Source organism: Mastigoproctus giganteus, chromosome 11, assembly GCF_048544385.1.
Source record: "Mastigoproctus giganteus isolate SK-2022 chromosome 11, ASM4854438v1, whole genome shotgun sequence".
Classification (NCBI taxonomy): Eukaryota; Metazoa; Arthropoda; class Arachnida; order Uropygi; family Thelyphonidae; genus Mastigoproctus; species Mastigoproctus giganteus.
In genome coordinates this window covers 158,795,988-158,821,168 of record NC_143585.1, presented here as the reverse complement: position 1 = coordinate 158,821,168, position 25,181 = coordinate 158,795,988, and the positions used below count along the sequence as shown (strand labels likewise).

The following is a 25,181-nucleotide window of genomic DNA, read 5'->3' as shown; positions in this document are numbered from 1 at the left end:
TGAAACGGCCTAAACAGCCATGTGTTAAGACCACTACTTGCTTCAGCACACTGCAATCCCCGTGAAGACTTTCAACCTGCACAATAATTGTGCCTTTACAATGTAGTCTCAACATCACCTTCATCTACCATGACTGCCGCTCCGGCTTCGCCTCCCACCAAGTTGACTCACCACTGAAATGACTCTACTATCTGGACGGGACTTCTTTGTCCCAGGATTGACACTACTCGGATTTGATCCTCTCTGATTGACTCTACCAAATACATCTTCATGCAGCTCACTACTGAAATGACTTCACCACCCGGCCGGGACCTGTCTGTCCCAGGACTGCACTACTCGAATCTTACCTTCTCGGAGTGGACTCTGCCAACTATGACTTCACGCAGCATTGCTGCCAATGCCACGTGGCGATCCTGAACCCGTGCTCCCTTGCGCGGCCCTGTTTCTTCCCTGTCCTGGCGGGGAGGAGGTGAAGGTCCCCCTTTCCTTCTGGTGTGGCATGGGCCTGCCTCACTGATTTTGGGGTCATCTACTCTATCGACCCTATACTTCTGTCTCTCACCCCCCAGCCTTTAGTCTCCCCTCCCCCCTCTAGCTTTCCAACTAGCGTTCATCCCATGTCAAAATTATCCTAGCCCTACACCTAAAATTCTTAATTCCACACTGTATAACTTAAAACTCCTTAGCCTGACCCAACCTCTAGCGCACCCCCCATTTTTTTTTTTTTTTTTTGGTCCTAGCCACTGAAATCCCAGGAAATTAGGTGGCAGGACCTGCCAGAGTACTTATTTAAAAATACTGGTGTACCTGGCTTGCCTCCACGGGGCTAAGTGTGGGCAACGTTGGGCCTCAGTAAGGGTCCAGCGGCTAAATAGCCAGATGAACAACGGTACACGACACTACATCCAACAATATCCATACACTTTTAAATCTCTGGCCTTTACAGTGTTCTGTAACACGCGACAATGTAGACTACACGGAGATGGGGGTAACCCCTGGTGCCGTTAGACCCTAAACACACTTTACACACCGACGAACGCCTTCGTGTGTAGCCCAAGCAACACGTTGTGGCACGTTTTGCTCTCAAGAATTAGGTGCGTATATACCAACGTTTCACTGGCTAGGGTTTTTTCTCTTTTTTTTTTTTTTCTTCCTCCAGGATTCCACCCATACGCCGTTGTATCGTCTGTAGTAAACAAATTCCAAAGCCGGCTGTATAAGTGTAATGTAGGTTTATAAGTGTTATGTTTATTGTGTACTGGCACCTGGCGAGTGGGCAGCAGACACCTGGTCGGCTGTCCCCTGCCTCCCAACCTCAGCCACGTGGAGGCGCGCCAGAAACTATCCAAGTGGGGTCAAAATTCAGAAGTCCAAAAGAATTTGACTTCTGAATTTTGGTCCAAAAGAAATTGAACAGAAGAAAAAAAGAGTTGGTGAAGAGTGGGGTAAAATGGAGTGGCCAAGAGTAGACAGAAAGGTAGGAGAAGGACACAACCTCAAGAAAAATAGAAATTACAAGATCAATGAAGGAAAGTAACAGCAAAGAAAGTCTGTACAGTCGTGTCTGTTAATTCCACCCCTAAAGGGGTCGGCAAAAGGGTCCTACCTCGGGCTACCAAGTCAGCTGGTCTCAAAGAGGGTTCTCTATCTTCCCACTCTTAGCCGAGCATCAGAACCAGCAAAGATTTGCTGGTTCTGATTCTAGATAACCCAGCTAGTTTACTGGATAAGCAGGGGAGAGCAGTTCATGCAGAGTTCACACCTGTGGAGGTAGGGATCAACAGTCCACAAGTCCCTGTGAGATAAAGTGGATCAAAATTCCAGTCCAGTGAGAGTCAGACCGGGTGTGTCATTATAGGTGGTGAAATCTCAGTCAGTATCTTTTTGGATGTGGTGTATCTTTGTGTTTGTAGTGGAGTCTGCCAATTGGTAGACACAATTAATACGGACAGCGAAGGCTGTCAATGCGGGTATCAAAGTTTGTCAGATGTAATCCAGTCCAGGTGGTTCTCTTCGGATAGCGTTTGTCACGACCCTGTCAAGAACACAGGAATCCACGTGTTTTACAAATTTTGCAGAGCCGGCGAACCGGAAGTTTTTTAGCTATAGTTAGCGGCTTTATTAACCCATTGTTATATTAAATTATTATCTGTAAGTAGCTTATAGACCCAGGCAAGATCCTTGATTTATTCTAAATTGAGACAGCGAGATTTTGGAAGTTAATTAATATTCAAGTGTCCGTAGATTTACCGGTCGAAACTTGCCGCCATTGTTATACGATACAACGTTATATCCCGAACTGGATAGCGTTACCTTAGTATAGTATAGTATATAATATTATCAATTAATCAGTAATTTATTATTGATCTTGTTGAACTTCATTGTCAATTAAATTGTACTTTAATTAAATACAAATAACGACTTAGATTTTACGAACGTAACATAATTAATTAATACATAACTTGATATGGAACTTATATAAAGAATCGCGAAGATAATACTTGACACTTAAAAAATATATATACAGATATATAGTGTTACAACTGCGTTGGGATACAAGTTTCGGGTTATAATTTTGTACTGAAATTGAAATTTTATTGAAATTGAATCAGAATCATGACTCAGACTAGAGCAGCAAAGCAAAAGGCTCAAGCTAAATGGAGTGCTGTGGCTCACAGAGAACTGAGGGGGGGGGCAGTTGCCCTCTGAATCACGGCCTTTTAAAAAGCACTGCTTGCTTGATATTTGTGGAGCAATCAGGTATGGGACATGATATTGCCAAAGGGGATGTCTGTGTGCGCGCGATGTAAGGAGTATGAGGAAATGAGTCGACAACTCAGCGTCGTTTATATGAGAGCTTGAAGGCCAGGGTGGATGTCCTCGAAGGATCTAAATTGAGGGACCCATCAAGCTCTCAACAGCCCACATCAACGCCAGAGCTTGCACTTGATCATCACGCAACACAGCGACAACCCCCAAGGCAGAATGCGCTCTTCCCACAGGAACTAGTAGTTGTTGGTGACACTATTCTCAGGGAAACGGTGAACAGAGTATGTAAAAAGAATAGGTGGAACAAGACCAGGGTATGTCTGCCAGGGGCAAAGGTTGATTACGTTGTACAGCGGATATCATCTTTTAAGGGCACAAAAGGTGATATAGTTGTACACGTTGGCACTAATGATATTAAGAGTAGGAGACCGGCGGAATTAATTAACGAGTACTGGTCACTGTTGAAAAAAAGCCGTGAATTAGGGTTGAATTTGAAAGTGTCTGCAATTCTGCCCAGACACGACAGGAGGGAGTATATGATAAGAAATTTGTCGATCAATTCGGCCCTGGAAAGATTGTGCAAGAATTTTTTTCAGCCTGGCCTGCACTTGTTAACAGGAGAGACTGCTTCTACAGGGATGGGATACACTTAAATAGAAAGGGTGCAAGAATGTTTGCTGATGCTATCGAGGCAGTGTTAGGTGGGTCGGAAAACTGCTAGCTTGGGGAAATACAAGGGCTATTGATTAACAGTAGCCACTTGCAGAGGTTAAAGTGATTCTTGCACTATTTCTATTGGAATTAGCAGAAGAATGGAAAACAAGATGCAGGGTATTTCAGAGGCTGCTGGGCGTAATTGCGGAACAAGTAAACACTTGGGATGTGTTAGGGTAGCTAAGAATAGGAACATGTGCATGTACACCAATGCTAGGAGTTTGGAAAATAATTTGGATGAATTTGAGGTATTCCTCAAAGCATCAAAGGCGGATATTGTTGGGATTTCAGACACGTGGCGTCACACAGATATAAGGAATGCAGAACTGGAATTTGGGGAGTACAATGTCTACAGAAAGGATAGACAGGATAGGAAGGGAGGAGGGGTTATGATATTAGTTAAGAAACACATAAAAACCAAGGAAGTGAAGCCAGTCGACATCGCTGGACAGTGCAGTGTCAAGTCCGGTTGGTGTGACATAAGCATTGGGAGATCAAAATTGAGAGTAGGAGTGTGCTATAGGCCTCATGACTCTGATGAGTATAATAAGAAATTGTACAGGGAAATAGAGTGAGCCAGTAAATTAGAGAGTCTTATAATGGGGGTTTTAATTTCCCGATTAATGATTGGAATTTGTGGGTTGGTCACTCACACACTAGCAAGGCTTTTGTGGATTTATTGGATGATTGTTTTCGACATCAGCATGTTTGGGAGACAACTAGAGGGATTAATACTCTTGATCTGATTATCAGTAGTGATTCTTCATGAATTAAGAATTTGCAGATAGAGGAACCACTAGGTGGCAGTGATCACAGTGTGCTGAAGTGGGATTTACTCAAGGAGGTAACTACCATCAGGTGTAAAGGGAAGTGTTTTTGCTTTCGTAAAGGCGATTATGGTAGTCTGAGACAGTATTTAAATTCTATACAGTTGGACCAACTGATGATGTTACCAACAGCAAATTCAAAATGGGAAGCATTCAAAGAACTTATCTTGGAAGCTACTAGGCTTTACATACCAACTAAGAAATATTGTTCAAGGTTTAGGCCAAAATGGATGTCAGATGAACTAATTGAGGCATATGGCAGAGAAGAAAAATGCACGGGATACATATAAATTAATGGGTGACATGGAAGCCTATAATACATACAAGATGGTCTGTAACCAAGTCACAAAGGAGATTAGGCAAACAATGGCAGATTATGAAAAATCTTTGGCAAAGGATGCAAAGAAAAACAGCAAAGAATTCTTTACTTATGTAAACTCTAGAAGGAAGAGGATGAATCAGTTTGGTCCACTGCATATCGATGGTTCAACTGTTGATAAACCTGCTCAGCAGGAGCGGATTAATGTCGGTTGAGGCCCCGGGCGCAGAAGAAAATATTGGGCCCCTTAAAAAAAAAAAGAGAGACAGGGAAAATAAAAATACATGTTAACCATTTTTTTAAATAAATAAAAAATATTATGTACTATTAATGTTTTATTTCCAATAAAATTTGAATATAATATATGTATAATATAATTAATAATAGCATAATAATAATCACAAAGTTTTGAACTAATATGTTCAACTAATTTGTTGGGGTTTTGCGTGGGCCCTTCAGAAGTCGTGGCCCAGGGCGCGCGTTAAACTCTGGCAGTGAGCTGAATAATTTTGTAATAACTGAGAGGAAAGTGGAGCAGAAATTGTTGAGGATAAACATAAAAAAGGCACCCGGGGTGGATGGGGTCTATCCAGTTATATTAAAGGAGGCAGTAAAGGAAGTAAGAAAACCCTTATCCATAATTATGAGAGCTTCTTTGGACTCAGGGGAAGTACCCATGGACTGGAGATGTGCAAATGTGACCCCAATTCACAAAGGAGTATCAAAGAGCGACACAAGTAATTATAGACCTTTTAGTTTAACTTCTGTTCCAGGAAACTTATTAGAGGCACTGGTTAAAGAAGCACTGCAGGATCATCTAGACAAGTCTTCAGTTATAGTTCGGACAGAGCATAGTTTTGTTAAGGGGAAGTCTTGCCTGACCAATTTAATTGGATTCTATGATGTGGTCACAAAAGGAACTGGATGCAGGGAATAATTTTGATATCATGTATTTGGATCTTAGAAAGGCTTTTGATACTGTTGCACATGGAAGACTGCTGCACAAATTGGAGCAGTGTGGCATTGGAGGAAAATTGCTGCTATGGATAAAGGGGTGGTGAGTGGGAGAAGACAGAGAGTGTTAACCAATGGACACTGCTCATCGTGGACTAATGTTATTAGTGGAGTCCCTCAGTGTTCAGTATTGGATCCATTGTTGTTTTCTGTATTTATAAATGATATTGATGATGGTATATCAAGTTTGGTATGTCCACGTTTGCAGACGATAGGAAGGTTGGCAGGGTTGTTAAGGACACTAATGACAGCAGGCTGCTGCAACAGGATCTAGAAAAGTTGAGCAGATGGGCTGAGAGGTGGCAAATGAAGTTTAACAGTGACAAATGAAAAATAGTAATATGGGAAGCAGCAACTGCAGAGTGACGTATCAACTCTGTGGTACTACACTGGCAGTGGTAGAGAACGAAAAGGACCTGGGGTAATTGTGCAGGCAGATATGAAGTTTTCTGAGCAGTGCAGACGGAGTGCAAGAGTAGCTCATGGTGTCTTGTCAATGATATACAGAAATTTTTCCAGCAGGGATAAGGAGGTGATTATCCCCTTATTTAAGACAATGGTCAGGCCACACCTTGAGTACTGTATACAAGTCTGGAGACTTCATTTTAAGAAGGATGTAGAGCTGTTGGAACGAGTACCGAGAAGGGCAAAAAGATTAGTGAATGGAACAAAGGGTTGCTGTTACGAAGAAAGGCTTAAATTTTGCAAATTACAGTGTCTGGAGACTAGGCACCTGCGAGGTGATCTGATTGAGGTGTATAAAGCCTTGAATGGTTTGAGCATGCTCAATGCTGATGGAATTCTTCCTCTTGCTCAGAATAATCACCTGAGAGGGCGTAAATTCTTGAGGAAAGATAGATGTACGAAAGTTTGCCTTTAGCCAGCGGGTGGTTGGTGGAACAGACCTCCATCCTTTGTTTTGGAAGTTGATAGCGTAAATAAATTCAAGGCAGAACTTGACAAACAATTCGACCAAGTGGATGGGTAAAATAAGGGTTTTTTTTTTTTTTTTTTTGCTGATGCTGCATTAGCTTGCTTTCTTGCATCATATGCCTTTACTAATGCTAATTGGCTATAGTCACATCAATATATTATTGACCTTGTGAGGTGGCACAGGTTGGTGGTGCTTACTGAGTAACAGTAAGTTCAGGATCCGCGATCGCGATGGCAGCCGAACATCTGACAACAGCATTACCACCCTGACCTTCTGTGATGGTAGTAGAGTGGACCACTCGACATCAGCCTGGGAGCAAATACCTTTGTAAGAGTATGGTTCCTGCAGACATTGGACCTGGATATTATGGTCTACAATGATTTTGGAGACCTGATTCATTACTTATAAGGACATTTGACAGCTTAATGAAAGTCTTAATGCTGTTGGCTCCTGGTAATGTTCATAGCGGGTCTTGTATTTTATAACTTCTTGTGCGCTTAAGAATTCTGGACATTTGGGGTCCCGATAGGAATGCGAGTGGTCCCTTTTCCGAATGTTGTAGTTGTGACACGAGACAGGTTTCACTTTATTTGGATATTCAGTGTAAATGTGACCTGTGATGGCACAGTGACCACAGGTAGTGTGTTACTGTGGTCACAATGCCATCTGCAGGTCTTTGCTGAGTGACCAGAGTCCAGAAACTTGTAACACCTTGCAGTGAGTATAAAATCCCTACTGTGAGTAACAGATCGAGTAGTTCAAATATATTTTGTTCTCCTGATTGATCAAGGCTTTCCTAATTGTGCCAGTTACTTCCAGTATCAAGTTTTTGGTACTCTTTGACTTATTGAACGTTGCAAAGTACACCTTTACGGATTTCAAATTTTTTTCCTTGGTAAATCCATGACCTTTCAGGTTTTTAATATAGATATCCTGTATAATTTCCTCTGACTTGCGTATGTCGTATAGTATCACTGTTGGTCCTAGTTTCCATGGGAGGTCATAAATGACCAGAGGTTCAGGTCTGCGATCTTCCTCCAATTCCTGATTTTCGGTAAATCATGTTCTGTAGCTGTTCTATGATACCGCCCTTTTCTCTTATCTTCCTGATGGATTTAATTCCTTGAACCTCCTTGACATTGCCTCTTAATTTCTCTATGACTTCTTGTTTCACTTCGTCGTTGGTTTGCGATTTAATTATTCGTCTTTGTTAGTCCAGTGTTATGTGTCTTGGTATCCTGTAGTTGACTGCACTGTGCATGCAGTCAGATGACACTGCTTGGGCAAAGGTGAGTGGTCCGGGTGTGGAAAGCTCAGCTCGATTCTGTTCCAATGCTTCTCTCCTGTAGTCTGCCTTTCACATCAACATTTTGGATCATGAGATTAGTCATCAGTTTCTCTATATCTACCCAGATTTGGTAGGTATATCTGGTAGGTAGTTATATTTGGTAGGCTTAGTGTCGAAGTTTGCAGATGATATAGAAAGGTTGGCAGGGTTGTTAATGACAGTAATGGCAGTGTGCTACTGCAACAGGATCTAGAAAATTTGGAAAGATGGGCTGAGAAGTGGTAACTGAAGTTTAACCTTGAAAAATGCCAAGTACTGCATATGGGTAGAAGTAACCCCAGAGGAACGTACTACCAACTGTGTGGTAGAAAATGAAAAAGACCTGGGAGTATTTGTGCAGTTAGATATGAAGTTTTCTGAACAATACAGACAGGCTGCCAGGGCAGGTCATGGAGTTTTGTCAATAATATATAGGAATTTTTCTAGCAGGGAAAAGAAGGTGATTATCCCCTTTTATAAGGCAATGGTCAGGTTATGCCTTGAGTACTGCATACAGGTGTGGAGGCCTTATTTTAGGAAGGATGTAGATTTGCTTGAGCGTGTACAGAGAAGGGCAACAAGATTGGTGAGGGGAATGAAGGGATCCTGTTACCAAGAGAGGCTTAAGTTCTGCAAATTGCGGTGACTGGAGAGTAGGCACTTGCGAGGTGATCTGATTGAGGTGTATAAGGCCTTGAATGGGTTGAGCACTGAATTCTGATGGGATTCTTCCTCTTGCTCAGACTACAGGGGCATAAATTCAAATTGAGGAAAGACAGTTGTAGAATAGATATGTGCAAATTTGACTTTAGCCAGCGGGTGGTTAATTGCTGGAACAAACTTCCATCTGACGTTGCAGAAGCTGATAGGTTAAATAAATTTTAGGAGGAACTGGACAAACATTTAGAGGGAATGGTTGTGTGAATTTTTTTTTTTTTTTTTTTTTGGCTGATGCTACATAAGCTCGCTTTTTTGCATCACATGCCACGATTACTATTACAAGCACCATTTCGCCTGAAACCCTGCTGCTCTCTTTGAGGGTCTCTCTCAAGGCCGTCCGAAGAGCAAAAATATATGTTGTATGTGGGCCTTCTGTAGGGTTTGAAATCTTCTACATCTGTCATTGTATTTTTGTGCCATACTTAGTATTAGTAATAGCCGCATGGTGCATGAAAGCCTATGGCTTATGCTGCACCAGCCAAAAAAAAAAAAAAAAAAACGAATAAAACAATGATAAAAAATAAAAAAAATAATAATAATAATTAATAAAAGAAAAGGAAATTAAACCTACATTCTATGCGCTTTCCTCACCCGAAGGTACTATCCAGATGACCTTTGAATTTCCCCAAACTGTCAGCCTCTACCACCCATGTAGGCAACTTATTCCAGTAATTTATAATTCGCTGGCTAAAATAAAACTTCCTGCAGTCCAATCTAAACATTTCTCCCCGTAACTTGAATTTATGTCCCCTAGTTCTAGCATCATTTATAATCTTAAAAATTTCGTCCTCATTCATTTTACTGATGCCTCTCACAGCCTTAAACACCTGAATACTTGAGATAGTTCATCCTGTAACCCCTTATCTTCCTGGCTTTGTTTAGGTTTATCGGCTGGTGAAAACTTCTCTTCATGGAGTCGTCCTAGACGCACCTTGCGGCCAAAGGGGTGTCTTTGTCAACAGGCTTTAAAGTTGCCATTACAGTAGGGCACAGTTTATAGTGAAGTGGTAGTAGTATAGTAATTGAGTCTTGAAAGGGAAGCACTCTTCGTAGCTTTCTTTGCCTAAATGTTGTGACCTCCACTTTTTATAAATACGAATTCCGGACCTTTTATTGTGTATGTCTCATTTCAGCATCAAGCTGAGAAAAGTTAGAAACTATGTAACTACATCGATGAGACAAAACATTATGACCAGCGAGTCGTTATGCAAATCAAAGCAACTGCAGGTGAACTACGGCGCGTGCGCAGGTCACGATACGGTATAAAGAACACCAGATACTGAGCTCCGTTAACTGTGTTACTCTTGTTTTTCAGGTCGAAAGACAGTGGACTTAAGCGAGTTTGACAAAGGCCAAATTGTAATGGCCAGACTGGGGCAAAGCATATCCGAAACAGCACGGCTGTGGGCTCCTCATGATCAGCCGTGGTTAGTACCTACCGAAAGTGGTCCGAGGAGGAGAAACCCACAAACCGCCGGCGAGGTGTTGGACGACCACGGTTCATCGATGTTCGAGGTGAGCATCGATGAGCCGCGGATGGTACGTGGCAACAGAAGGGAGACTGTGGCGCAGCTCGCTGGTAATTGGAATGTTGGTGACGGGAGTAATGTCTCACAACACACAGTATATCGAACCCTGAAAATGGGGCTGCACAGCCGCAGGCCACTCCAAGTGCCCATGCTAACCACGGTTCACCGGCGACAGCGCCTACAATGGGCACGCGAGCATAGAAACTGGACCATGAGTGACTGGAAGAAGGTCGTCTGATCCGATGAATGACATTTCCTGTTGCACCATGTGGACGGCCGGGTCGTGTGCGTCATTTACCTGGGTAAGTGATGGCACCTGGATGCACTGTGGGACGAAAACAAGCCGTGGTGGCGGTGTCATGCTTTGGGCGATGTTCTGCTGGGATACCGTAGGTCGAGTCATCCATGTGCCAGGCACTCTGACGTCTACCACCTACCTAAACATCATTGCTGACCAGGTACACCCTTTCTGGCGGTGCCGTCTTTCAGCAGGATAATGCGCAATACCACACTGCCCGGATTGTTCGAGACTGGTTCGCGGAATATGAGGAAGACTTCCAGGTATTGCCCTGGCCTCCAAATTCCGCAGACATTAATCCCATCGAGCATCTGTGGTTTGTGTTGGAAGAGCAACTCTGATCTACGGCGTGTCAGATCGGAGTTGCTGACACGCCACGGACTTACAGGTGTTAAAGGATGTGCTGGTACCAGATACCACAAGGCACATTTAGAAATCTTGTAGCGTCCATGCCTCGCCGGGTACGAGCTGTTTTGGCTGCACGTGGAGGACCAAGATCATATTAGGTAGGTGGTCATAATGTTTTGGCTCATCGGTGTTTGTCACAATAAAAGTGGGTTTGGTGTAGTGCTCGCACGGAACGGAACTAGACAGGGAAAGCTGTCAAGTTCATTTGTTTATTTTCGCAGCGTGTAGCCCTAATAAGTCCACTTGCTGTTACCCTACACCTACGGTATGCAGTGGTGAGTATTAATAGGACGCTTTAGCAGACTGTTGACGTTTGATCAAGGTCACACAGTTTGTTCTAAGACATGCATTCGGAGAACTGTCGGAACAATGGCCAAACACGCAGGAAAAGCAGTTATAACAAAGAGCATGCAGAAATTCAAACAGTGCTTATCTTTTGTCCCGCTTATAATTGAATGGGCGCATCTGGAATTTGCAGGAGTCATTCTTGATGTAGTTGCTGAAAAGGAACTGAATACTGCTTTCGAAATACACAACACACGAACAAAATTAGAGAGCACAACAACATGCAGTCGTTCACATACGCCTCCCCCCCTCACTGGTAAGGTCTACCGGCAGTTCTTAGGAAACCATGTACACCTTGCTATGTTGCATTTTTTCCCAGCTAGAAAGGGATCTTCTAAAACAAATGCGCAGTGTCATCGAGCCCACATGTGCATGAATGGCCCGAGGAACACAACGAAGATATCACCCATCTTGAATGGCCTCGAATTTCGTCTGACTTCAGTCCAATTGAACACCTGAGGAACGTTTTGGAAAGGCGAGTGAGGCATATGAACAAGCAACCGTCATCCATTCTGACGCTGTGGAAAGCCTTGCAGTAAGCATGGCTGCAGAATCTTACTGTCATTCGTACGAACTGTGGCCCAACACGGTATTGGGTAGGCGGTTATAATTCAGTGATCAATAAGTGTATGTAATGGCTACTTCAAAATACTCTGCTATTATATTAAGAAAGCTATTCAAACACAAATTTATAGAAATTGGAAAACAAATCATCCCTGTCTGATTATTTCAACTATGTATTGCGAAGAGTACTTGAGTGAATGTATTGGACAGATAGAAGTGGGAATGGAAGTTGCTTAGCTAGTCTATGAAATAAATTCGAGAAAATTATGACCAAGGAGGAAAAGCACAGTTTGCACGTAACATTTCTAACTAGTAAAGAAAAAAGTGAGCGTACTTACTTCGTATTGCTTCTTCTATTCTTTCACTTGTCAACAAAGGAGGGAGTCTTGTAAAGCGATCTGAAAGTGACTTGGAACAGTGGAATGTATGGGTCGATGAGGTCGAAATTAAGTCACTGCGTGCAGAGCAGGAGAGTTCTGCTGGGAAATCGTAGCAGTGCTTGCTGACATTCTCGACGGTACGATATGCAGGTGCAGGATAAGTAAACGTTTCTGGTAACGTTGGCGAAGTGGTGCTGGATGGTGAGAAGGCTACCGGGGAACACACCCCTAGACTAATCCTTGAAAAGCTAGAGAATGCCGGCGACAGTACAATTGGTGTGGGCTTTGGTAGCGAACAAAAAGACTTGACTGGTGTTATATGAGCATAATGCGACGAAGGTAGTATTTGAATTGGTGACAACGGGGGTGGATTCGATTTTTCCTTTGGTGGACAAGACTTCCTTATGTTTAGGATATCATCTATCATAAATGAAGTTGTCATCTTACTCGAATGTAAAATTGGGCGGCACAATTTATGAATTTAACGCATCTCTTGAGAACACCCTGAGACTTACTTCACGTTTTGCATTCAGGAGCATTCTTAAGTTCATGCTGAAAGCATTTTCAATAATGAATCTTGATGAGCACCGTTTCCTGTAGGAGAGATAAAACAATAAGAATAAAATTATACTGGATTATCATTTAGATATCATTTTTAAAAAGTGGGTGAAAGAACTTTAATCATATATAAATATTCCATAAAATATTTAAGGGCACAGGCCTTATGCTACGAGGTAGAATGACTAATATGTAGGTTAGTGCAAATGCATCATTTTAACATAGCTATCTACCAAAGTGGTTTAATTAATTAAATTGGCATCGTTTTGGTTATATCTCATATTGTGACTGCCTTCACAAAGAGTTTCCATGGTATTGTACTACCTCGAATAAATAACGCTTCACCAGTGGAGAAGACTGCTGTTACTTATTCTCAGTACCAGTAGTCTTCACTTATTCTCAGCGGGTACCACCACCCAGACGGCACCGCTTCAAACCTTGTTGGCTTCTCCTTGGTGGGTGGGCAAGTACTCCGGTGTTGCAATAGTGATATAACGAGTTGTCATGCAATACCATGGCAACTCGTTGTGAAGGCATTCACAATATGAGATATAACCAAAACGATGCCAATTTAATTAATTAATTTAACTACTTTGGTAGATGGCTACGTTAAAATGATACATGTTAGTCATTCTACCTCGTAGCACGAGGCCTTTGCCCTTAAATATTTTATAGTCTATATCACTGCACACCATCAGGCATCTCTCAAATTGTGAAGTTATACTTCATAACTGGGTTGTCACTATTGCAACACACCCACTGACGAGAAGTCAACAAGCTTTCAAACCGTGCCGAGGTTTAGTTACGTTCTGTAGTCGGAGGAAATTTGTGGGTAGATTAAGTTATAATTTTTAGTTCTTCGTTGAAATTTTAGTTTTTCTGATTCGGGCATAGCTGCCGAAGTGGGATTAGGTGTGTTAGGGCACAATTTTGCCCGCTATCTTTCCTTTCTTTTTTTTTTTTTTTTTAAATCCCATAATGAGTTTGTTCATTCGTGAGAGAACTTTGCAGTTCGGCTTAGATGCTGAGTATGAACCAAGACAGGTTCATTCATACTATAGCGCGGTGCCCGATTGAAATGCCGAATATATATTTGAATATTCACTGGAGGAATACGGCAAGGTGAAGAAAATTGATATGCACACGTCGCGGGGGGGGGGGGGGGGCTTTCTGGAGCTTTATACAGGTAAAGTTACAATACAAATGGAGATGAGAAAGCCAGCCCCCAACATTATTTTTGTTATGGGTAACAGATTACTCCTAAATTATAGAGGGATAGATAGTAAAAAAGTGCTTAAAATGCGGTGGCCTGGACCATTTAGGCAGACACTGAACGAGTGGGCGGTGTTTCAATTGTAAAGAAGCAGGGCATATCAGCAATGAATGTCCGAGATATGCGGCAAGTGCGGGGAGGCTGGCCATAAAATGGATAGCTGTTCTATTCGTTCTTATGCAGACGCCGCAAATGGAGGGGTGGTAAAGGAGAATTAGGGAAGTCTGATAGAGTCAAACAGTAAGGTCATCTTAAAACCACAAAGCGTGAACAAAAAGGTAATTCCAAGGGAATTACCTTTTTATTCGGAACAAGGGAATTTAATAACTACGAAAAATCCTTGGCAAAGGATGCAAAGAAAAACAGAAAAGAGTTCTTTACATATTTGAACTCGAGAAGGAAAGGGATGAATCAGATTGGTCCACTGGATATTGATGGTTCAACAGTTGAGGATCCTGCTCAGGTGGCTAACAATCTAAACGAGTATTTTGCATCTACATTCACGCATGAGGAGTTATTCAGGAAGGATAATGATGTAGGTAAAGTAAACATTGGCAGTGAGCTGGATGATTTTGTAATAACTGAGAGGAAAGTGGAGGAGAGATGGTTGAGGATAAACATAAAAAAGGCACCTGGGGTGGATGGGATCTATCCAGTTATATTAAAGGAGGCAGCAAAGGAAGTAGGCAAACCCCTAGCCATAATTATGAGAGCTTCTTTGGACTCAGGGGAGGTACCCATAGACTGGAGATGTGCAAATGTAACCCCAATTCACAAAGGAGGATCAAAGGCTGACACAAGTAATTATAGACCTGTTAGTTTAACTTCGGTTCCAGGAAAATTAAGGGAGGCACTGGTTAAAGAAGCACTGCAGGATCATCTAGACAAGAATTCAGTTATAGCTCAGACGCAGCATGGTTTTGTTAAGGGCAGGTCTTGCCTGACCAATTTGATTGGATACTATGATGTAGTCACAAAAGAACTGGATGCAGGGAATAACTTTGATATTATATATTTGGATCTTAGAAAGGCTTTTGATACTGTTGCACATGGAAGACTGCTGCACAAATTGGAGCAGTGTGGCATTGGAGGCAAATTGCTGCTATGGATAAGGGGATGGTTGAGTGGCAGAAGACAGAGAGTGGTAATCAATGGACACTGCTCAACGTGGACTAATGTTATTAGTGGAGTTCCTCAAGGTTCAGTGTTGGGTCCGTTGTTGTTTTCGATGTTTATGAATGATATTGATGATGGGATATCAAGTTTAATGTCCAAGTTTGCAGATGATACAAAGGTTGGCAGGGTCGTTAAGGACACTACTGACGCTATGCTGCTGCAACAGGATCTGGAAAGGTTGAACAGATGGGCTGAGAGGTGGCAAATGAAGTTTAACATTGACAAATGTAAAGTACTACATATGGGAAACAGTAACCCCAGAGCAACGTATCAACTCTGCCGTACTACACTGACAGTGGTGGAGAATGAAAAGGACCTGGGGGTAATTGTGCAGGCAGATATGAAGTTCTCTGAGCAGTGCAGACGAGCTGCAAGAGTAGCTCATGGTGTCTTGTCAATGATATACAGGAATTTTTCTAGCAGGGATAAGGAGGTGATTATTCCCTTGTATAAGGCAATGGTTAGGCCACATCTTGAGTACTGTATACAGGTCTGGAGGCCTCATTTCAAGAAGGATGTAGAGCTGCTGGAACGAGTACAGAGAAGGGCAACAAGATTAGTGAATGGAACAAAGGGGTGCTCTTACGAAGAAAGGCTTAAGTTTTGCAAATTACAGTGTCTGGAGACTAGGCACCAGCGTGGTGATCTGATAGAGGTGTATAAAGCTTTGAATGGTTTGAGCATGCTCAATGCCAATGGGATTCTTCCTCTTGCTCAGAATAATCACCTCAGAGGGCATAAATTCAAATTGAGGAAGGACGGATGTCGGATAGATGTGCGGAAATTTGCTTTGCCCAGCGGGTGGTTGGTTGGTGGAACCGACTTCCATCACTTGTTGTTGAAGTTGATAGCCTAAACAAATTTAAAGCTCAACTGGACAGGTATTTCGAACGAACGGAGGGGTGAAATGGGAGTGGTGTGTTTTTTTTTTTTTTTTTTCGGCTGATGCTGAATAAGCTTGCTTTCTTGCATCATATGCCTCTACTAATGCTAATGCTAAACTGAAACAGGGGAGGCAATAGGGCTTCCAAATCCTGCACAGATAGTTTCCGATTTAATGGAAACAGAGGAGTTAGCGAGAGGTCAGAAAAAGGGGGAAAACAAAGACGAAGAAAGCTTAGAGGGAGAGGGAAAAAGAAAGAGGCAAATTGTGGAAGAGGTAAAAAATATTAAAAAATATAAATATTAAAATATAAAAAAATATATCATACAAGATCTGAATGAGTTAAGTTCGGATGACTCTGAAATAGATGGGGCATTAGGTGAAGATAGGGAAACGTTACTGGGGGTTGGGCATCTAAAGAAATATGTACCAGAAGGGCTGGAAACATTATTTGAAAAGTTAAGAGTGGGAGCAGTGGCTGGGGCAACACAGAATAATGTTAGAATACACCCGGGAAGGTAAAGTAGGCAATATTCAGTTTATGTGGAGGGATATATTTTTCGTAAGTTTAGTGGGGCAAATTAACTGGGAATAGTCCAACAGTTAAGAAATTTACAATTGTATGGCTCTTGGGGGATGAACAAGAACTTGGCATGACTCTATACGCTCCAAGCATATCCTTAACACAAAAATTGAAACTTCTAAGGCAAGGCCAACGGTACAAATATGGTAATTATTGGCACTTGGAACATACCGGGTAGCTGTCCAAATGCGTATATGTTATAAAAAAAGCAGATAGGTCATCGGCTTTTTATTTCAAGCAGTTCAATAGATCACAGAGGTAGCAGTCTGATTCATCAGACACTGGAAAGCTTACACCACTATCAGACAGGATTTCTTTACTTATAAACTCTAAAAGCAAGGGAATGAATCTGATTAGTCCACTTGATATCGATGGTTCGACTGTTGACGATCCCGGTCAGATAGCAAACAAACTGAATGAGTATTTTGCATCTACATTCACACATGAGGAGTTATTAAGGTTTGAAAATGGCACAAGGTTATCAAATTGTAGCAGGGTGCTTAATGATTTTGTATTACTGCGAGCAAAGTGGAGGAGAAGTTGAAGTTAAACATAAGAAAAGCACCTGGGGTGGATGGGATCTATCCAGTTATATTAAAGGAGGTGGCAAAATAAGTAAGCAAATCCTTAGCCATAATTATGAGACCATCCTTGGAATCAGGGGAGGTCCCCACGGACTGTAGAAGGGCAAATGTGTCCCCAATTCACAAAGAGGGTTCGAAGGGTGACACGAGTAATTACAGACCAGTTAGTTTAACTTCTGTTCTAGGTAAAATAATGGAGTCACTGGTTAAAGATGCATTGCAGGATCATCTAGACAAGACTGCAGCATTAATTCAGACACAGCATGGGTTTGTTAAGGGAAAGGCTTGTCTGACAAATTTGATAGGATATTATGATGTGGTTACAAAGGAACTGGACGCAAAAAATATTTTTGATATCATATATTTGGATTTCAGGAAAGCTTTTGACACTGTTGCGCATGGAAGACTATTGTACAAATTGGAGCAGAATGGTATTAAAGGTAAGTTGCTACAATGGATAAGGGGATGGTTAAGTGGGAGAAGACAGAGAGTGGTAATCAATGGGTGCTGCTCTTCGTGGACTAATGTTATTAGTGGAGTCCCACAGGGTTCGGTGTTGGGTCCTCTGTTGTTTTGTATCTTTATCAATGATATTGATGAAGGTATGTCAGGCTTAGTATCGAAGTTTCCAGATGATACAAAGGCTGGCAGGGTTGTCAATGACAGTGTGTTACTGCAACAGGATCTAGAAAATTTGGAAAGATGGGCTGAGAAGTGGCAACTGAAGTTTAACCTTGACAAATGGAAAGTACTGCATATGGCTAGAAGTAACCCCAGAGAAATACCAACTTTGTGGTACTACACTTAAGGAGGTAGAAAATGAAAAACACCTGGGAGTAATTGTGCAACAAAAGGAGGTGATTATCCCTCTGTATAAGGCAATGGTCAGGCCACGCCTTGAGTATTGCGTACAGGTCTGGAGGCCTCATTTTAGGAAGGATGTAGATTTACTTGAGCGTGTACAGAGAAGGGCAACAAGATTGGTGAGGGGAATGAAGGGATCCTCTTACCAAGAGAGGCTTACGTTCTGCAAATTGCAGTGGCTGGAGACTAGGCATCTGCGCAGTGATCTGATTGAAGTGTATAAGGCCTTGAATGGGTTGAGCACGCTGAATTCTGATGGGATCCTTCCACTTATTCAGATTACGAACCTAAGGGGACATAAATTGAAACTGAGGAAGGACAGATGTAGAATAGATGTGTGGAAATTTGCCTTTCGCCAGCGGGTGGTTAATTGCTGGAACATACTTCCATCTGTTGTTGTGGAAGTTGATAACTTTAATAAATTTATGGCTTAGCTAGACAGGCATTTGGAGTGAATGGATGGGTGAAATGGGAGGTTTCTTATTTCTAGGGACTGTGTGTGCATGTGCTTCTTGTATCGGGATGGCTTCTGGACATAAGCCTATCTCCACCTTGAAAGCCTGTGAAGGTGTAGAAACTCTGCAGCGCGGGCTGTTTGTTTGTTATTTGGTTTTTAGGAGCATTAGTAACTAAGGCCATATTGCTCCGGGAATATGCGTTGGTCATTCCCTTGACCTTTCCGCATCCTCCATATTTGGTGGTCACGGGCTCGAACCCCGGTCTAATCAAGAAGAGTGTGCTACGCACTGCTGCTACTTCCCACCTGGCTACGGAGGCGCCTACAGCGCGGGCCTGAAAAAGTATATAAAAGAAAGATAGAAGTTTAAGTGTGTGTGTTCTGTTGTGTGTGTGTCAGGCCATTTCGCCACCAGAGAGCAGCCAACACCTGGGCAGCTGCTGCCTGGTTCCCGTTCCTGGGCACGAGCCTGGATCTACTATCACTGCACATGCACATAGCTGAAATTCCGCACTCCCCAGAGGTAATGCAATACCGGTGGATGCCTGTAATCCCGCTCTCAGGTCGCCCAAAGCTGAGAGCCAGCAAAGGAACTGAAAAAATATATATATATTTAGAATACATAAATCCAGTATGGCTAACCACTTGTGGAATAGAAGAGCTTGAAATTTTGCTCTGATCTTAAATGATAGTGCAAACTGTCCAAATTTCAGTTTTATTCAGTCTGAAGAGTTCTCAAGTATACCCCCACCCGGGTCTCAGATGGCTACCTGGCATTGTTTTAGTTTTAAAATATCATTATAATACTATCAGACTGAGGAAATTAGGTCACCTTGTTTCTTACCGACAGAAAACCCAGTTCACTGGACGCGATCCATTACTTTCAAGTCCGTTAAACTGAGATCCGTTAAAACGAAGGTTTACTGAAGTTTCATGAAGATTTCAAATAAAACTTTGTTTGCCACAAGAACTTTCCAAGATGAAGGCGTAATTTAAGATGTGCAGCTGTACGCTGTTATTAGGTTAGTGCTGCTCACCATGAATGAATATTCGTTTCACGTCAGCATTAAGGCTTGGGTGTCAAACTAAGAAGTGCTCGCGCGGCCGAAGGTATTGTTCGTCCGCACACAGCGCCCGAGAACTGTTTGTGCGGTGCCCCAGCTCTTCGGGAACTGTAACTTTTAAAACGAAACTTATAAATCGAACACTTATCATTCAGAATAAGCGTGTGATGTGTTTTTTGATAGCTTCCCCACCGGCACTGTACTCTTGTACAGCGACTGCCCCACATGTCCAAATTTAAATCACATCAAATTTTGCCCGACCTTTTAGGCTCTCTAGAAATAGTTCTTTCAGCGTAAAACCCCACGCAGCGCTTTCTAAATGCAATTTTACTTAAATCAACAGCGATAACTGCAACCTTTATTTTAGGTCCTAGTCACCGAAATCCCAGGAAAGTAAGTGGCAGGACCTGCCAGAGTATAATTAGTCTCTTGGTACACCCGGCCGGCGTCCCCGTCGCTAGGTATGGTAACGCCGGGTCCCACTGGGGGCCCGGTGGCCAACAGGCCGGATGAACAATGGGCACAACAAACTACATACCACATGACCCATACATTATTTTTAAACCTCTGGCGTAGACAGGGTACTGTCACTCGATACATAGAACATACGCGGAGATGGGAGAAATCCCCGGAGCCGTCAGACCCTCAACATACCTATACCAGCACTGTAGTTAAATACAAGCTACCGTTCTCGAGTATACCCTCACCTTTGCCTTCTGATGACACGCTAAAAGTTTGGATTAACGTTTCTCATTTTTCTTGATTTACAAAGTTTTCATTAAAATGGAGCCAATCTGTTTACCAATTTTTATAAAATTATTTTAAGATTTAATTAATTTAAGAAATTTCTTGATTATTCGAGAACATTCCAGAAAGGTGTAGGAATCTTCTATACCTTTCTGGGCGTGATAGAATGTTGTAGAGATTCTACAATATTCTGGAAAGTGTCAGAATTGTTTCAATACTATAGAATATTGTACATGATTCTAGAGTGCTTTGCAAGAATATAAATTGAGGAGTAAGAGAAGTAACTTATAGCACCCGTCATTTAGAGTGGTTCGTTAAGTTTTGCAGTTTTGTGATACACATGGCAAGAAATAAGGAAATGAGTGTTGAAAAAAAAAAGGAGGCTGTTATAACTCTGTATACAGAAAGTTATTCCATGAGAAGTATTGGCAAAAAACTAGGTGTTTAATTAATTAATTTTTTTTATCATTTAAAGGAGGACAAACTACCATTCGACGATTCAAGGAGACTGACAGTTTAAACGACAATCAGGACGACTGTACGTAACGACGAAAACACAAAATAAGACCATAACGCAATCAACGACTTATTGCACCTGAAATCTAAGCCGAGTTCAATAGGCAGAGAGAAACTCCCGTGTCAACATCCATTGTAAAACTTCGTTTTAAACAAGCAGGACTTCATGGTCGTGCAGCGGTTCGAAAACCCTTATTAAACCAGGAAGTCAAAAGAAACGGTTGGCTTAAGGCAATGAGCCATCAACATTGGACAGCTGAAGAGTGGGAAAACGTACTATGGACGGATGACTCCAAATTTTAAATTTTTGAATCTAAGCGTAGAGTTTATCTGACACGATAAACTGCATCAAGAATGGTGCCACCTTGTTTAGTGCTTCCAGTCAAACTTCACGGACTTGACAGTCTAGATGATCCTGTAAAAGCTCTATTAGGTTTGAGTCAGGCGACTGGGGTGGCCACACCACATTTGCAATACCTCCTCCTGTTGTTTAGTTGCTACAAAGTCACTGCACAGCTTAGAACTGCGCTTCCGGTCATTGTCTTGTTGTAATATAAAATTTCTTCCACAAAGCCGAAGTCTAAACGATATTGCATCATGTTCAAGAATATTTTATACCCGTCTTTTCTTAAGTTTTCTTCAGTTTTGAGGTGCTACCCACTCCAGAGGCAACCAAGCAGCAAGGAGTATTGCAAATTATGGTGTGGCAATCCCAATCGCCTGACTTAAACTGAATAAAGTTTTTAAGGGATCATCTGGAATTCTAGACTGTCAACTGTGTGAGGTTTGCCCATCTTACAGATCCTTTCAATAATGTTAATCAAAACTACTATAAAACAAATCGCCAGAATACCACGCCTGTGTAAGACAGTGATGAAATCTCGTTAGGAGTATATTTTGATGTAAAATCATTATACAGTATATAGTTGTTAAGATTAATCATTTCAATATTTTTTGCTGTTAACTTCCAATGCTTAATAAAAAAAAAAAAAAAAAATTGAAATACTTTGTAGTGTGTTGTTTTTTAGGCTGAACATCCAGAACATGGGTACACCCTAGTCAACGCTTTGCAGGCGTGGCCGAATTTGGGATCAAGCAAAAGTGTGGGTTTTTTTAATACTTTCATTTTTGGCTAGTGCGAAAAAAAAAAAAAAAAAAAATTAGGTTAGTTTACGCCACTAATTCGGGACGCATTCAAGCAAAAGAAGTCACACCCGCAAAGTAGTGCCCATGTTCTGGAGGGCAACCGTTTTTTATATTAAACCTTAAGTTGCCATATTTAATTTCAATATAATGAACGAAAACTTATGATACGCGGCGATTCCACACGCTTTTAGGCTGGGGTGTATATAACGTTTTCATGTAAGAAAAAATAAGCGATTTTAGGACCACGAAAGCTACTATAAATTACGAACTTTATTGAAATTTTACACGAGTATATCTCCCATAAGTATCACCATATACTAGCAGTTCCGAAACTGTGCGCCACGGCGAACTCACAGGGGTGCCGAGGGATATTTTAAATTTTCGAGGGAAAAACGGCTATATTCGACATCTGTCGGACCACTGCGCGAACTACTAGCTCGAGGTAGTTCACAGTTTCAACATTACTTATTAAGTGTTTTGACCTAACTACTTAATAAACAGTACTGTTAGGTATTAACCCCAGGGGCTCACAACTTGTGAGTATGCCTGGGCATAAATAGTGTAAGGAAGCCTGGGCGTGCCAAGCCCAGGGTTCTGGGTGTACCAAGCCTGGGCACCTGGGCTTGGTACACCCAGGGTTTTGAGCTGGATATCATGATTCTTCTCTTCCTTGGAGATTCCTTTACTTCTGACTCTTGTTTTCTTTCTTTCTCTCTCACACAAAGTAATTCAGAAATTGTTTTTTTTTTTTTTTTTTTTGGCTGGTGCAGCATAAGCCTCAGGCTTCCTTGCACTATATGGCTAATAATAATAATAAAATTATAAGTAACTCAAACCGAATTTATACGGTACCCCGGAATGTTGTTGCGGCACCCTAGTTGACAACCAGTGGACTTTAATCTATGAGATTTGAAAACAACTTGGCGCCGCACACGGCCCCACCAGCTTAATACGCCTGCATTCGGAACTGCGAATTACCAACAAATGTTAATTCGTTGCCATGTGTACGGAGGTTAATTAGTGACTCGAGTTCGATCACTTGCTCCGCCTCTATCGAGTGAAAAAGGGCAGTACACATTCTCTTTGAGTGGATTGTGGTTCAAGCTCGCGTGACTGCTAAATAGAACTAAAGGCGGTATTCGTGATTTGTTGTAAACCCTTCTGACAAGATTCTCGTGCCGAAGTATAAACAAGAAGACAGCAGCGGCAGGAATTTAACGATGCAGCGAGGAAGGGTAGCGAATGAGCTCGATTCGCTGAGTACCGTTTATATTTTACAGAGTCCAGTGACTTGAAACAAGCATCAGTATGGTGCTGTCAGGCAAATATCGTTCATTCGAAAGAATCTAGAACCGTTTACATATGGGCTAGAATTCAATGCTTCTATTAATCAGACATATTGAATTTTACGTGAGAGACTAATATCTGCCCTCGCTAAGTTGGGAAAGCAACGTGTCCTGCTTGAAATTGTGTACGGGTTTTACTGTTGTTTCCAGAATTGGTGCAAATCCTACCACGCGGTAGCAATAAGCTGACGGCAATCCTAGAGAATTCTTTAACCACAAACAATTCTTTGTTATGTCGTTTAAATATTAGAAAAATTAAACGAGTTATTATTCGAAAGTAAATGTATTGTGTGCGTAAAGGTGTCCGGGAGCTTGAAACCACGCTTCGATGCTAGTTTACTAATTAAATAAATATATAAATAAATAGTAGTAATATAAACTTACAGTTCATCAGAAAACTGCCGCTTTCTCATATTTTCTCATACTTTGCCATCACAAACAATATTTTACATAAAACAATAAAATGTTTAACGCAGGACTGTGCGTGCGTGTGTATCGTACACCAGTGTCAGAAGTTTGTCCGGAACGTTGCCCTTCCCTATCATCGATATTGAGGTACCCAGCAGGAAACGATGTAGAGGATACCAACCAATCACTTTCCTTTGTTGGCAGGATGTTTGACTTCTGACAGGCTTACATCTGCTGATGTTAGACTTTCAATTACTTTATCTTGGAGAAGGGAGGGAATGCTTTCTTCAGCGCGATTTTTCAGGGAGGAAGGGGGGGATTTTATATATTGTGGTTTCCCAGTTTCCTTGTTTTTTTTTTTTTTTTTTTTTTTGTTTGTTTGGTAAAAGAACAAAGTCATGATGGACCAGCAGGACCAAGTAGAGTTCTGCATCGCGTCAAAAATCTGCAGAAACCCGCGAGTCCATTCCAGAAAACTGCAGCTTAAAAGAACATGAATTTTTAAATTGGTTATTCAGTCACCTCAAGAAATTTGCTATGCATATAATTTAAGCCTATCATCCAAACCGTTTTATATTTCCAGTACATTTGGGGTTGGGAGCGGTTTAGTTTTCAAAAGCAAATAATTTTATACAATAATACCAAAAATTATTATAATTAACTCACAAAGTAACTATTTTTATTAGTGTTTCCCCCCCCAAGTAGCATTATTTGCTGCTTAGCTAAAAAAAAAAAAAATCTTTTATTGCGTAATTACATTAGTTTTAATACTCCTTTACAAATTACGTACATTCGCCTATACGGAACGATTAGTTTTCTAGATTTAAAACTATTATTATTTTTTATTATATTTTATGTTTTACTCCCACCCCTCCCCCCTCTCTTTTTCCCATGTATGAAAAGTAGAAAAAAAAAAGACTTCTTTTTTATATTTCCAAATTACCTCTGATCATGATATTAGTTATACTGAGAAGTGGTACCAAAGGCAATATGTACAGAGCACAAATATCAAATTTGTGCTCTGTGCTGCGGAATTACAAACTGAATCAACAACACTAAAAATGAAGCGTTTCAGTACACAAAACATAACTACAGGTTTCCAGAAACTGCAGCTTAAAACAACACTAATTTTTAAATTGGCTATTCATTCATCGCGAGAAATTTACTACGCATATAATTTAAACTTATCTTCCAAGCCGTATACATTTTCATTTTTAATGTTTAGTAAAATTATTTTTTTTAAACTATATATTCAGCGAGTAATCAAAAGTAATGAGTATTTAGAGTCGTTTTAAATCGAGGTGGAAACTGGGAGAGGGTGTCATATTTATTTATTTATTTATATACCCCCACTTTCCAAAGACGTAGTTTCGTCGGATATAAATATTTGCTTCAATTTTCTATGCAAAAACAAAAACTGTTTCTACG

The 25,181-nt window shown here is 41.4% G+C and overlaps 1 protein-coding gene across 2 annotated transcripts in view; it reads right to left on the bottom strand.

Moving 5' to 3' along the window:
• The window catches only part of LOC150078535 (uncharacterized), a 135,292-nt gene extending 111,361 nt beyond the window's left edge, over window positions 1-23,931 (bottom strand). The window contains exons 1-2 of one of the 2 annotated variants that reach the window (XM_090384646.1): window positions 23,730-23,931; window positions 12,107-12,742 (exon numbers count right to left, since the gene is read on the bottom strand). In XM_090384646.1, coding sequence (XP_090240772.1) covers window positions 12,107-12,590 — 484 coding nt within the window. In that variant the 5' untranslated portion in view covers window positions 12,591-12,742; window positions 23,730-23,931. The remainder of the gene's footprint in view (window positions 1-12,106; window positions 12,743-23,729) is intronic. The other variant, XM_090384647.1, reaches the window with a different exon arrangement.
• Between the last annotated feature and the right edge of the window lie 1,250 nt (window positions 23,932-25,181).